At 43.4% G+C, this 14,475-nt stretch overlaps 1 protein-coding gene across 1 annotated transcript in view; it reads right to left on the reverse strand.

The window, feature by feature from the left end:
• LOC132395258 (repressor of RNA polymerase III transcription MAF1 homolog) overlaps nucleotides 1–14,475 on the reverse strand; it is a 62,485-nt gene that overhangs the window by 6,179 nt on the left and 41,831 nt on the right. Inside the window, exons 3-6 of the mRNA XM_059971588.1 lie at nucleotides 10,004–10,132; nucleotides 8,349–8,517; nucleotides 7,550–7,671; nucleotides 1,755–1,874 (exon numbers count right to left, since the gene is read on the reverse strand). Coding sequence (XP_059827571.1) covers nucleotides 1,755–1,874; nucleotides 7,550–7,671; nucleotides 8,349–8,517; nucleotides 10,004–10,132 — 540 coding nt within the window. The remainder of the gene's footprint in view (nucleotides 1–1,754; nucleotides 1,875–7,549; nucleotides 7,672–8,348; nucleotides 8,518–10,003; nucleotides 10,133–14,475) is intronic.

The following is a 14,475-nucleotide window of genomic DNA, read 5'->3' on the forward strand; positions in this document are numbered from 1 at the left end:
ATTCAATATACCCACTACCCCCTCCCTGGTCTCACCTGTCACCAGCTCATACGCCACTATTTGATTCTGGTTTCTGCCCCTGTTCTTTCCAGTCCCGGTGAAGGATCTCTGCCTGAAACATTGACTGTTTATTTCCCTCCATGAATGCTGCCTGTCCCACACTTCATATGTTTCATTGTAATTCATCTGTACATGAACGAAGACAAGCAAGTGTTCCTCTGGGTCCAAGTGCAAAGCACAGTACCAACAGTACACAGCTCATAACACTTCATCATCGTCGTGGCTATCCCTCCAGGTCGAGGATGATGGTCTTCATTCCATTGATCTATCACAGAGCAAAGATACCTGTGTATGTACTTGTTTAACGTGTACTTGATGTTGCACTCCAAGAAGCACACGATACTTCACAAATCAACCAACTGATCCCAATGGCATGGAAACCATGACAATTGGAGCTGATGGATTTATTGCAGCCTTTATCCGCCTTCACAGCTGTTGAGTTCGAAGTAACTTCGTCTGCCTGTTCCACCATTGAGGTCTTGGTCGGATTGTTCTTTGTCAGGGACCTCACCCTCGACCTTACCGCCATGGGTGACCCTACCAGGAGCATAGCTCCAGACGGCATCGCTCTCGGGATCTCAGGTCCACACAAGCTTCTCCACCACGACAAGGCGACAATCCACGGAGAAGACATAGCACTTATAGTTACAATAGCAGAAAATAAGTCACAAAATCTAATATAGCTAAGTTCATGATGATGATGGTGTGTTCTTGGGACTTTCAGAAGGCCTTTGGCAAGATGCAAAACATGAGGCTCCTTAACAAGCTACAAGTCCATGGTATTACAAGAAAGATTCTAGCAAAGATAAAGCAATGGTTGACTGGCAGTCAACTGGCAATGGCAGAAGGCAAAGACTGGGAATAAAGAGAGCCTTTTCTGGCTTGCCACCAGTGACTTATGGTGTTCCACAGGAGTCTGTGTTGGGACCAATTCTTTTTATGTCATATGTCAATGATTTGGATGATGGAATTGATGGCTTTGCTACAAAGTTTGCAGATGATATGAAGATGTGGGGTGACCTAATTTACACCTATCGAATGGGGAAGGGCCTTGATAGAGTGGATGTGGAGAGGATGCTTCCTATGGTGGGAGAGTCTAAGACCAGAGGACACAGCCTCAGAATACAGGGATGTCCTTTTAGAACGGATATGAGGAGGAATTTCTTTAGGCAGGGAGTGGTGAATCTGTGGAATTTGTTGCCACAGGCGGCTGTGGAGGCCAAGTCTCATGCATGTTTAAGGTAGAGGTTGACAGATTCTTAACTGGTCAGGGCATGAAGGGTTATGGTGTAAAGGAAGGACATAAGGGCCGAGAGGAAAAATGGATCAGCCAATGTGAAATGACAGAGCAGGCTTGATGGACCAAATGGCCTAATTTTGCTCCTATACCTTATGGTCCAAATCCATGAGTGTCAGGGTCTGTAGTCTGATGGTACATGGGATGTTGCCCTGGTCAAACTTGTTCTTGCACTGAGTGAACTGATGGGAGCAGCAGCCCCCACACACAGAGGCCTCTGCACTCTGTCTCAGTGTCTCCTTTCCCGGGCAGCTGGGGCACCAGGGCCTGGTCCATGCAATAACAGAGGCAACACAGACCCCCCACCCCCAACCCGGTCTTACCAATGAACCAGTAAACTATTCTAAATGTGTGCTGCTCAGTTTAACAACAACCTTCCCTGCTGCCAGAATCTCACCTGATTGAGCGACAAGTGAAAAATACGATCCTCTTCAGTCTCTTGTTATAGAAGAAATAGTTAAAGGACCAGAGACTGCCCTCCTCACCATATGGGTCACAGTCCAGATCAGGGTTGTAGCTGGAATGAAAAGGACCAGAATTAAAGAACCAGAAACTGCCCTCCTCACTGTTTGAGTCACAGTCCAGATCAGGGTTGTAGCTGGAATGAAAAGGACCAGAATTAAAGAACCAGAAACTGCCCTCCTCACTGTATGGGTCACAGTCCAGATCAGGGCTGTAGATGGAATGAAAAGGACCAGAATTAAAGAACCAGAAACTGCCCTCCTCACTGTATGGGTCACAGTCCAGATCAGGGTTGTAGCTGGAATGAAAAGCCCAATTAACTGACTGATAAAATTCCAAACTCTAAAGTTAGACATAAGCACATAACCATGTCATGCCTATCTCTACTAATTCCACTTGTCTGCATTAATTAATTCCTCATCCCTCCGAGTTGTCAGCGGGAGGGAGGAAAGGGGCTTGTTTTGTTGTTGTTGTTCGTGTTATCCTGCTGAGCATGCTATCTCAGTGCCAGACACTCGCGGGCTGCCCCTGCACATCCCTGGCTGTGTTGGTAACACAACACATTTCACTGTATGTTTCGACATACATTGTGATAAATAAATGAACCTGAATTTGCTTGCAGTTACCTGTCCAGGTGCCTCTTCAATGTTGTTACTGTCCTTGACTCCACCTCCTCCTTGGGCAGCTCAGTCCACACACCAACAATTGTGTGTGTGAAACATTTACTCCTCAGATTCCCTTTAAACCTTCTCCTTCTCGCCTCCAACCCTAAACAGACACTACCTAACTCATCTATGCTTCTTGTAATGTTACTTATCTCTATCATTCACCTCACAGCTTCCTTCGCTCCAGTGATCGGACCCAGCCTTTCCTCCAGTCTCTAACTCAAACCATCCTTAGCTTCATCACACCTTTTTCTGTAATGTGCCGATCAGAACTGTGCATAATACACTTAGCGCAGTTAGCACGACTCTATTACAGCTCAGGACAAGTTCCGAGTTCAATTTCCGCCACTGTCAATATGTTCTTCCTGTGTGTGCATGAAATTCCCCCGGTGATCAGGTTTTCTCCCACAGTCTAGACGTGCCAATTAGTAGGTTAATTGGTCATTGTAAATTATCCTGTGATTAAGCTAGGGTTAAATAGCTGGGTTGCTGGACAGTGTATCTCATTGGGCCAGAAGGGTTTGTTCCACGATGTATCACTAAATAAATAAGTTTGGCTTTATAAAAATTACATGCCGATTGAGGTCTGAGGTCTTGTACTCAAGAGTCTGGGCTGATAAGACAAGCATGCCCTACTCCTTCACCACACTGTTATACTACCTACAGGGAACAATGTACTTGAACACCACATCACTGTTCTTCTCTCCCGATTTACTGTCCTGTTCTGGTTTAACTTCTCAAAATGCACCACTTCACACTAATCTAATTTTTTTTTAAATACAGTGAATTCCAGTTAATTCAACCACTGGTTAATTGGGGCAGCCGCTATTTGGGACAACTCTTAACGAACAAAAAAAAACAATTGAGAAAATAGCTGGGATTCCCTTTGTTTATTTGGGACACTATGCTACTTATTTGGGACAGGAGACTGTTGCCAAACATTTTCTAACTAGTGTCAGACACATGAACATGTACACCTGTTAGATACTACATAGCAGTTTCACATGCTTGTGTTATGTTATTCATTTGGGCTGACAGCATAGAATTAACAAGCAGTGATTTTTGACACTACTTTGTGCAGGAAGGCAGTCTATTGTTTGCACTAGGTGACTGCACTGATTTTGTTAATTTACAGTCAATCAAATGAAGACTGTACCATACACTGGATGAATTCCTCTGTCAGTGACTATTGGGAATTAATACAGTTTTATAGTCCTGTAGTATTGAGTGTTCTAATTTGTTCTGTATTTCAATTAAATGCATAATTTGCTACTCAGTTAAACTGTATTTTGTCTTATACATTTTTATCTATGAAAATTAGGCTAATTGGGCCAAAATGTACTTGTCCTGAAGTGTCCTAGTTAACCAGAATCCAATGTATATATTAAACCAATATCTTATGATTTGGATGAGAAGGTTGAGGACCCAATACCAATCCCTGTGAAACACTGCTCGTTACAAGCCTCCAATCTGATAAACAATCCTCACCAGCCCCTCGGCTCCTACCATCATGCCGATTTAGCATCCAGTTGGCTAGCTCACCCTAAATCCCACCTGTTCTTGCAGTGCCTCAAGAAGACAACATCCATCAAGGACCATCCTCATCAGGACACACTTCCTTCTCATCACTACCGGGGAGGAGGTTCAGGAGTCTGAAGACACAAAGCCAACCATGCAGGAACAGCTTCTTCCCCTCCACCATTAGATTTCTGAATCTATGAACCCACGAACATTCCCTCATCATTTCTTTCTTTTGCATTGTTCATAATGTTTTAATTTACAGTAATTTGCTGCTGCACAGCAACAAATTTCACAGCAGATGTCAGTGATAATAAATCGGACTCTGATCTAGCTTGCCATACAGGATCCTGTAAAGGGCCGTGATAAAGTCCAAGTAGGCTAAGTCCACTTCCTTGCCTTTATCAGTCCCATCAGTTAGCTCTTCAAAAGCTCTAATTCATGACAATTCCCACACAAAGTCTTCCATCAATCCTGTATATTGGAGTGCCCTGCAGTTCCCTGACTTGTCCTTGCAGCCCTTCTTGAATAAAACCACATTACTCACACCCACCAGTCTTCCAGAACCTCGCTGGCATTAAAAAGATTCAAAAATCTCTGCCAGAGCCCCAGCAATTGATTTTTATGTTTTATTATTTAGATACAGTCTTCTGGCCTGATGAGCCTGCACCCTCCAAGCAGCCAATTAACCTACTAAGCAGTATGTCTTTGAGAGGAAACTGGAGCACCCGGAGGAGATTCACATGGTCACAAGGAGAACATGTGAACTCTTTACAGATGGCAACGAGAATTGAACCTGAGTCACTAGCACTGTAGAATGTTCCACTATCTAACCTCTTATGTTACCTTGCCATTCAATCTCCTCCCTCACTTCCAAATGACATCCTAGGATACCCCCGGATAGGCCCAATGGATTTATCCATCTTTATGCCTTTCAAGTCCTCCAACACCACTTCTCACATTGTGTTGATATGCTCTAGGACATTGCTGTTACCTCCCCTCAACTCATTCACGTTACTAAATACAGAGAAGTATTTCCTGGGCTCCACAGATAGTTTGAAGTTCAGATGTTATATTATCAGTGTTGTGGTAGAGCTGTCACTGCAGTTAAGTATGATGTTCTCCGAAGGAGTTGTGTGGGAAGGCTCATGCACGGCAGCCACCACACAAGATACCTGCCGCCACAGAGGCCTTGTCACTAGAACAGCAAGCTGAATGAAGTTTACCTGTGTTGTGCACTATGTGCGTTTTGAATTGTATTTTATTAACTTATTTGTGGTAATATTTTGGTCGATGTGGTGTTTGTGATACGTGTTTTGTGGGTGCACCATGGTGTGGAGGAACACTGTTTCGTTTGGTTGTATACATGTAGTCAGTTAACAATCTTGAACTTGACAGACTGCAGTCAGGGTCAATGACATGGATTCAGGATGACTGGAGACTGTTGCAGCCTTCCTCCACCTTCACTGCTGTAGTGACAATAGGTGCAGGAGTAGGCCATTCAGCCCTTCGCGCCAGCACCACCATTCAATGTGATCATGGCTGATCATCCACAATCAGTACCCCATTCCTGCCTTCTCCCCATATCCCTTGACTCCGCTATCTTTAAGAGCTCTATCTAACTCTTTCTTGAAAGCATCCAGAGAATTGGCCTGCACTGCCTTCTGAGGCAGAGCATTCCTTAGATCCACAACTCTCTGGGTGAAAAAGTTTTTCCTCAACTCCGTTCTAAATGGCCTACCCCTTGTTCCTGGTGATGCAGTGAATCTGTGGAATTGGGCTGTGGAGGCCAAGCCATCGGATAGATTTCAAGCAGAGGTTAGTAGATTCTGGATTAGTCATGGCATGAAGGAATACAGGGAGAAGACAGGAGATTGGGGCTCAGAGGGAAATGGATCAGCCATGATGAAATGGCGGAGCAGACTCAATGTCTAATTCTGCTCCTACATCTCATGGTCTTATGGTGTCATAATCTTACGCAGCTCCACTGCCGAGGTCATGGTTGGACCGCTCTTTGTCTGGAACCTCCCTCTTGACCTTACCCCATGGGTGACCCTACCAGGAGCCAAGCTCCAGACGGCATCACTCTCAGGATCTCAGGATCTCACCACAACAAGGTGATGATCCTCAGAGAAGTATTATCAAAGTACATATATGTCAGCATATCTACCTTGAGAATCATTTTCTTGCTGGCATTTGCAGGGAAAATTAAAGGCATGTAATAGAATTATGAAATTACAAAGACTGACAAAAGATGACAAATGTGTAAATTATAATAGTGAGTTATAGAGTCTTTGAAAGTGAGTCTGTAGGCTGTGCAATCAGTTCAGAGTTGAGGTGGTGAAGTTATCCACACTGTTGATAGGGTAACAACTGTTCGTGAACCTTTTGGTGTGGAACCCAAGACTCCTGCCCGATGGTAGAAGCACAGAGATTAACAAAATAAATCTTATCTCCCTTGTTACCATTTCAAAATATAGTAGGTAGAATCTTTTACTTATGAAACTTACATACTAATTGAATCTAATAAAGACAGAGAAACCAGGAGAATCCCAAGTATCTGACATACAATGGGAGGCTTCCAAGCACAGCACTGTAGTAGGACTCAGACACGAGAGATTCTGCTGGAACACACAAAATGATGGGGGAATTCAGCAGATCAGGCAGCTTTTATGGAGAGAAATAACCAGTTGACACTTCAGTCCGAGACCCTTCATCAGGACCTAATAAAGGTCTTGGCCAAAAACATCAACAGTTTATTCCTTTCCATAGATGCTTCCTGACCTGCTGAGTTCTTCTAGCACTTTGTGAGTGTTAATTATAATGGTTCTATCACTTTGGGATGTACAGAATGTCCAGGGAGGGGTAGCACCTCTGGTGAAGGGGCTTGTCATGTCCATTCTGAGGCAGCTCACTCAGCTCTCACCTGTGGCTCTAAGTAGCTGTTTGCTTGCGACAGCAGCCACACCCCTTACACTGCTTTGATAGGAGGGCTAAACCAGGTGAGGGCAGCCACTGGACCTTATACCCAGGTGAGATAAGAACATCCCTGTCCTAGCATGTGAAGTCACATTGGGCAGATGAGATCAACAGAGAGATTTGACAAGCAGAAAGACACTCCATGGAGAGCAAAGGGCGTGACAAGGACCAGAGAAAGTCATGTCCCTCTGCTGCAAATAAGTCAGTTCTCGGTGCCACAACTTTCCCACTTTAAAAACTCTCCTGCACAGGTGTCCTGTCATTGTTGGATATGACGGACAACCACCACCATACTAAACTGTCTTCTCTAACCAAAACAAAAACGTCTCTGGTTTTCCACGTCTAGAAAATACCAAACTGAAACCACACCTGACAACACAGCAGCAAGTCGTTGGCCTTAGCTCTGTTACGTATACAGTAATATGGGTGTATTCTGATAATAAATTTTACTTTAAGTTTGACTTTGAAGTACCAGGATCATTGTACCTAGATCCATAGAATTGGCAAGCACAGCACCAAGTGACCCCAGCAGATGAAGGAATAAAAATAAAATCAGATGTCAACTTACCTGTAGATGTCACACTCTGAGAGACAGATCTCTTCATCAACAGCATCCCAAAGCTGGGGCTTCAAAGTGTTAAACTCTTCCCCAACAGCAGAAAACAGGCTGGTGTTGACAGCATTCACCACCTGAAGATTCAAAATTCATAATTGTTTAATGTCATAAACACTATAAAGGCGTAAAGGAAAATGAAATTATAGCTGTTCCTCTGGATCCAATACTGCACAAAAAAACACAATAAGATAAAAAAAAACACCATAAATATAAATACAGAAGATATCAACTGTTATTGATTTATGACAGATTGATTGTCTGTCCATAAAGTGACACTAGGCACAAGGGTGTCTGTACAGAAGGTGACTGACGGAAATGATAAAGTAGTGGTAGTTGGGGGTGTGGAGGACTGGGAGCATGGTGGAGGTGATCAGCCTTACTGCATGGGGAAAGTAACTGTTTTAGAGTCTGGTGGTTCTGGCATGGATGGTATATAGCTCTCTCCCTGATGGGAGTGGAGCAAACAGAGTGGGTGGGATTGCTCATGATGTTACTTGTCCTTTCTGTATATACAGTTCTTGATGTCGGGTAGGCTGGTGTTGGTGGCCAGATTTGACTACTCATTGTAGAGCCTTTCTGAACAGCTTCAAATATGCACCGCAGTCTCAGTTTCAAAGAGATTAGTCTAGAAGGGGTGTGGGGGGTGGTAGACCTGGGCAACATAAACAACTTTATCAGCAGCTGCAGTAGTATACTGACACACCTTGAACCGTTGAGTTTCAACACTTTCTATAATTTTCCAGATACTTACCCAGTTCAAACTGGGCTCTTTGCTAAATTCATGGCTTTTTGCAGCACTGAAGTCGTAATCAGGACGGAACGATGCGTTGAGTGTTGCGATCAGGTAGAACAGCGTCTTGCGGCTACACTTATCGCAGAGAGGACCCTCTCCTTCATCCCCACTCTGACTCTTGCTCAACCTGAATGACAGACCACAGGCGTTACTTCCACACACACCCATCCAGCACAAAAGAAAAGAGCTGCACATCCGTTAACGAGTGGATAGCAATATGGCTTATTCTCTCTGGTTCCAGGAGGGCATCTGTAAGTTGATAGCAAAAATCACCGAGAGGATCACCAGAGCCTCAGCTTTTCAGCTTCACTTGAACGTTTACTGGGAGCACTGTATGCAAAGCATTGTTAAGGATTCCCGACCACTCATCCCACAATCAGCCATCATCAGGTGTCAACACTAGGATAGCGAACAGTTTACTGTTCCCTTGTGCTCCACACGTCATGCATTTTGAATACGTGTTATTAACTTAATTATGGCAAATCATTTCGGTTATGTGCTGTGTGTGATATCTGTTATGTGGGTGCACCATAGTCTGGAGGAACGGAGGAATTTAGTTGTATGCATGTATAGTCAGATGACAGAAAACTTGAAACAGTGATGTGGCTGAATCACCACCGGGGAAGCCAGAGACCCGACAACTATAGACCCACTAGAAGCCAGAGGAAGCCTGTCCTGGGATTGGTTAACATTACAATAGGTTAAAATTAGCTTTATTTGGCACACGTACATGGAAACATGCAGCAAAATGCATCACTTGTGTCAAATCAAATCAGCAAAGCAGTCAAACGGTGTTGCCGTGCTGGAGATCCGTGCATGAGTGGGGACAGGGGACAAGAGGAAAGGGGTTTGATTTGTTGTTTTTTGTTTTGCTTTCAAAATAAATTTATTATCAAAGTACATATATGTCACCATATACAACCGAAATTCATTTTCATGCTCAGTAAATTCAAGAAATGTAATAGAATCAATGAAGGACCGCACCCAGCAGGACTGGTGTGCAATAGACAGCAAACAGTGCAAATACATAAAAAACTAATAATTATAAATAAGCAATAAACGCTGAGAACATGAGGTGAGTTCATAGGCTTTGGGAACATTTCAATGATGGATAAGTTAAATTGAGTCAAGTTGCCCCCTCTGGCTCAAGAGCCTGATGGTTGAGGGGTAAACACTGTTCCTGAAGCTAGCAGTGAGAGTCCTGAGGCTCCTGTAACTTCTTCCTGGTAGCAGCAGTGAGAAGAGAGCGTGTCCTGGGTGGGGAGGTACCAGATGATGGGTGCTGCCATGGTGAGGTTGGAATGTGTGGTGACCCTTGCAGGCTGTCGCCAGCACATCCCTGGTTCATCATAGAGTCAGAAAGTTAAACAGCAGGGTAGCAGGTCGTTCAGCCCAACTCGTGCATGCCAACCACACTGCCCAGTGAGTTACTCCCATCTGCCCACAGCTCTCTAACCTCTACATGGATGGCTTTAAAATGTTGCTAATGTGTCTCCCTCAATCAGTAGTTCTGGCAGCGTTAGTTGTTCATGCAAACGCTATGCTTTGATGTACACGGGATAAATAAATGTATCTGTGCACTGTGTGGACAGACACGACTTCCCTTCACCTACCTGTTTGGGCTGATTCCAGTGGTCTGAGGTGGAGAAAGGGCTTCCAGGACATGGGGCTGCCCTTCCTGACAAAATTGTTTGAACATTTGCTTGTCGTCACCTGCCATCTTACAGGAATAGCTCTCTATCCTTTAGGAAAGAACAAAACAGCACAATGAGAAATACATTGACAACCATGGAGGTTACTCCATTTCAGAATACAGGACAGCACAGTACAGGCTCTTTGCCCACAATATCATGCCAACGTGTATAAAACCCACTCCATGACCAATCTAATCCTTCCCTCCTATGCACCCCATAACCCTCCAGTCTTCTTACATGCCTATTCTAGAATGTCTTAAATATCCATCTACTTCCAACCTCCACCACCAACCCAGACAGTAGATTCCATGCACGCATCACTGTGTTTAAAAAAAAATGCCTCTGACATCTGCCCTAATTCTCCAAACACCATTAAATTGAATGTTGTCTGGCTTTAGAACAGATACAAGGAGGAATTTCTTTAGCCAGAAAGTGGTGAATCAGATGGCTGTGGAGGCCAAGTCATTGGATATACTTAAAGCAGAGTTTGATAGGTTCTTGATTAGTCAGGGCATCAAAGGTAACGGGGAGAAGGCAGGAGATTGGGGTTGAGAGGGATAAAAAATCAGCCATGATGGAATGGCAGAGTAGGCTGATGGACTGAATGGCATAATTCTACTCCTATATCTCATGGTCTTTGCCTTTGCTGCCCTGGGAGATAAAAGTTACTGTTCTCCCATTATCATAGTGATATTTTCTTTTCTGTTGAGGGGATCAGAGGAAGAACAGAGCCTGTTTTAGTAGGGTTACAGGGGAAGTCAGATCCATCTCACAAAGGGTTAAGCTGAGCATGCTTAAGTTAATAATAATACTGTAAATAAATTTTATTTATACATCACTTTTCATACAGATGATGTTGTTCAAAGTGTTTACAAAGGGAATAATGTGCAAATTTGAAAACAAAAGACATAAAGATTTAATTAAAAGCAAGGTTAAATAAATAGGTTTTGAGCTGGTGTTTAAAAGAGCCAACTGAGTCTGCATCCCTTATAGTTTTCGGGTTTGAATTCCAGTTTAGGAACGTAGTTCAGAAAAGCTGACCTGCCGATTATCTTTTGGGTGGAGAAGGTTTAAGAGACCAGATCTGAGTCTGCATCCCTTATAGTTTTCGGGTGGAGATGGTTTAAGAGACCAGCGGAAGAAGATCTGAGAGTTCGAACAGGATTAGAAAACAAAAACAATTCTGTATTGTACTCCGGTCCCACATCATTGAGAGCTTTTAAAAACAAGTAAATTTTGAAATCAATTCTATTAGCCAATGCAGTGTGATAGGTTCTCTCATCCTTGTTACGGTTAAAACTCCAGCAGCAGCATTCTGAACGTATTGAAGTTTGTCAATAGATTGTTTTGGAAGGCCAGTAAAAAGTGCATTGCAGTAGTCTAGTCCATTCAATATAAAGCTATGAATTCAGTTTTTCAGAATCATTATATGACAGATCAGTCACTGGAATGGAAAATAAAACCAGTGGGGTAGGAGGTACAAAATGCAAATCTCCGATCTGAGCAGACGAAGCACTATCATCAGAAGGCTGAAGTGAAGGCAGACAACAGCTGTAGATAAAATTATTGCTGTCTTGAGTGATGAATTGGCTTCCTGTAAACGTGAACATAGAGATCGAAGCGGAACAGATCCTATCAGGATTATTCAAATACACATCCATATTTCCAGAGAGAGAGAGGGAGGCAGGTCTGTGAAACAAAGACGACCTTGTCCACTACTTTCAGTGCTCTTGGCCTGGCCTCCCCTATGTCAGTGAGACTCAGTATAAACTAGGTGACTGCTTTGCCCAGCACCTGTGCTCCGTTTACCGTGGCTCTCTGCAACGTTGGCGGCTAGACATCTTAATTTCCCTCTCCAACTTGTCTGTCCTCTGCCTAAAAAGAGTCGAGTATAAAGAGTAAAAGAGGTGACAGTAGATATCACACTACTGGAAAACTATGCTGAAGAGGTAGTAATGGGGGACAAGGAAATGACAGACAAACTAAATACATATTTTACATCAGTCTTCACTGTTGAAGACACTAGCAGTATGCCAAGGTTTTCTGTCAGGAGGCAGAAGTGAATGTATATGCTATTAATAGGGGGAAGGTGTTTGGGAAGCTGAAAGGTCTGAAGGTAGAAAAGTCACCCGGACCAGATGGTGTACACTCCAAGGTTCTGAACGAGGTGGCTGAAGAGATTGTGAAGGCATTAGTAATGATCTTTCAAGAATTACTAGATTCTGGCATGGTTCCAGAGGACTGGAAAATTGCAAATGTTACTCCACTCTTCAAGAAGGGAGGTGTTACGTACCCCGTGAGTATCTTGTGACTGTCTTATGACCATGATGTAATTGAGTATCTGGTGAGCATGAACTTGTGATGGTGGAGTGATGCACTTTCCTGCCAGTGTGAGGTCACGCAATGTATTTCCCCTCCAGTGTGAGGTCACGTGATGTAATTTTCCCGCCAGTGTGAGGTCACGTGATGGCTGGTTCCAACAGGTATAAAATGGGGAAAGCCTGCTGTGACGCAGGAGTTTCTGTTGTGACGTCGTTTAAGTCGTCCGTTATGCTGCGTATTTGGTTTCATGACGCAGCTTCGTTTTAAAGTGGAGTTTTACTTTCTATCTTAAGTCTCAAAGGTTCTAACCGGCAGTTTGCCAAATGCTGCCAGGTTTGGTTTGATCTACCTTTGCAATTCAGTTGGAGAGTGAAGAATTTACCGAGGTACGGAAACCCGAAGGATTGAGTAAAGTTTGGTGTCGTCAGCGGTTTAATACAGGATCGACCTTATTGGATCTTCGTTCAGGAAATAGTAACCTGCATCTGAGATAGCCCCTGCATTGTAAAAGCAGAAAGGACTGGGCGTAGTGTTATTTGCCAAGGAAAAGGTCAGTTCCTGCAAGCCGTTTTTATTTCCTTCATTGTGAGTCTTTCAGGCAAGGCATATTTTGGCTGGGATCAGCAGTAACGTCATGTCATTGAGGAATTTGTTACTTCAGGAAAGTCTCTCCTAATTGACTGTATAAATCATTTGGACTTTCGCATTTACCACTTTAAGAACTGTTCGAGTTGCCTTATAACAGTTAACTTCCGGTTAAGTTGGTCGCTTGCTTACTTTTAATTTTTATTGAGCTAAGTTTAATAAATGTTTATTTGTTATAAAAAAAAACCTGTCTTAATTCTACATTTATTGTTGCTGTATTGTAACGAAGGGAAGCAGAGGAAAGGAAATTATAGGCCAGCTAGCCTGACCTCAGTGGTTGGGAAGATGTTGCGAGTCTATTGTTAAGGATGTTTCAGGGTACTTGGAGGCTCATGATAAAACAGGCTAGTCAGCAAGGTTTCTTCAAGGGAAAATCTTGCCTGATAAATCTGTTGGATTTATTTGAGGAATTAACAAGCAGAAAGATGAAGGAGAATCAGTGGATGTTGTGTATTTGGATTTTCATAAGGCCTTTGACAAGGTGCCGTACGTGACACTGCTTAACAAGGTAAGAGCCCGAAGTATTACAGGAAAGATACTAACATAGATAGAGGATTGGTTGACTGGTGGGATTAAAGAGAGCCTCGTCAGGTTGGCTGCCAGTACATTAGTGGTGTTCTGCAAGTGTGGGTGTTGGAACCACTTCTTTTAATGTTGCATGACAATGATTTGGATGAAGGAATTGATGGCTTTGTGGCTAAATTTGCAAAAGACAGAAAGTTAGATGGAGGGGTATGTAGCTTTGAGGAGGCAGGGAGTCTGTAGAAGGACCTGGACAGATTAGGAGAATAGGCAAAGAAGTAGAAGACATATTATAGTATAGGGAAGTGTATGATCATGCACTTTGACAGAAGGAATAAAAGTGTGGATTAATTTCTAAATGGAGAGAAAATTCAAAAATATGAGGTGCAGAGGGACTTGGGAGTCCATGTGCAGGATTCCCTAAAGGTTAACTTGCAGGTTTAAGCCAGTGGTAAGGAAGGCAAATACAATGTTAGCATTTATTTTGAGAGGGCAGAATACAAAAAGCAAGGGTATAATGTTGAGGCTTCATGAGGCACTGGAGAGGCCTCACTTGGAGTTTGGCCTGCTCACAATAAAGATAACATTGGAGAGGTTTCATAGGAGGCTCACAAGAATGATTTCAGGAATGAATGGGTTAACATATCAGAAGTGTTTGATGGCTCTGAGCCTATACTTACTCAAGTTCAGAAGAATTGTGTGGGGGTGGGGAATCTCATTGAAAGTGTTGAATATTGAAAGGCCGTGATAGAATGGACGTGGGAGTCTAGAACCAGAAGGCATAGCCTCAGAATAGAGAGATGTCCATCGAAAACAGACACAAGGAAAAAATTCTTTAGCCAGAGGGTGGTGAATCTGTGGAATTCATTGCCACAAAGGGATGTGGAGGCCAACTCGTTGGG

This window comes from Hypanus sabinus, chromosome 6, assembly GCF_030144855.1.
Source record: "Hypanus sabinus isolate sHypSab1 chromosome 6, sHypSab1.hap1, whole genome shotgun sequence".
NCBI lineage: Eukaryota > Metazoa > Chordata > Chondrichthyes > Myliobatiformes > Dasyatidae > Hypanus > Hypanus sabinus.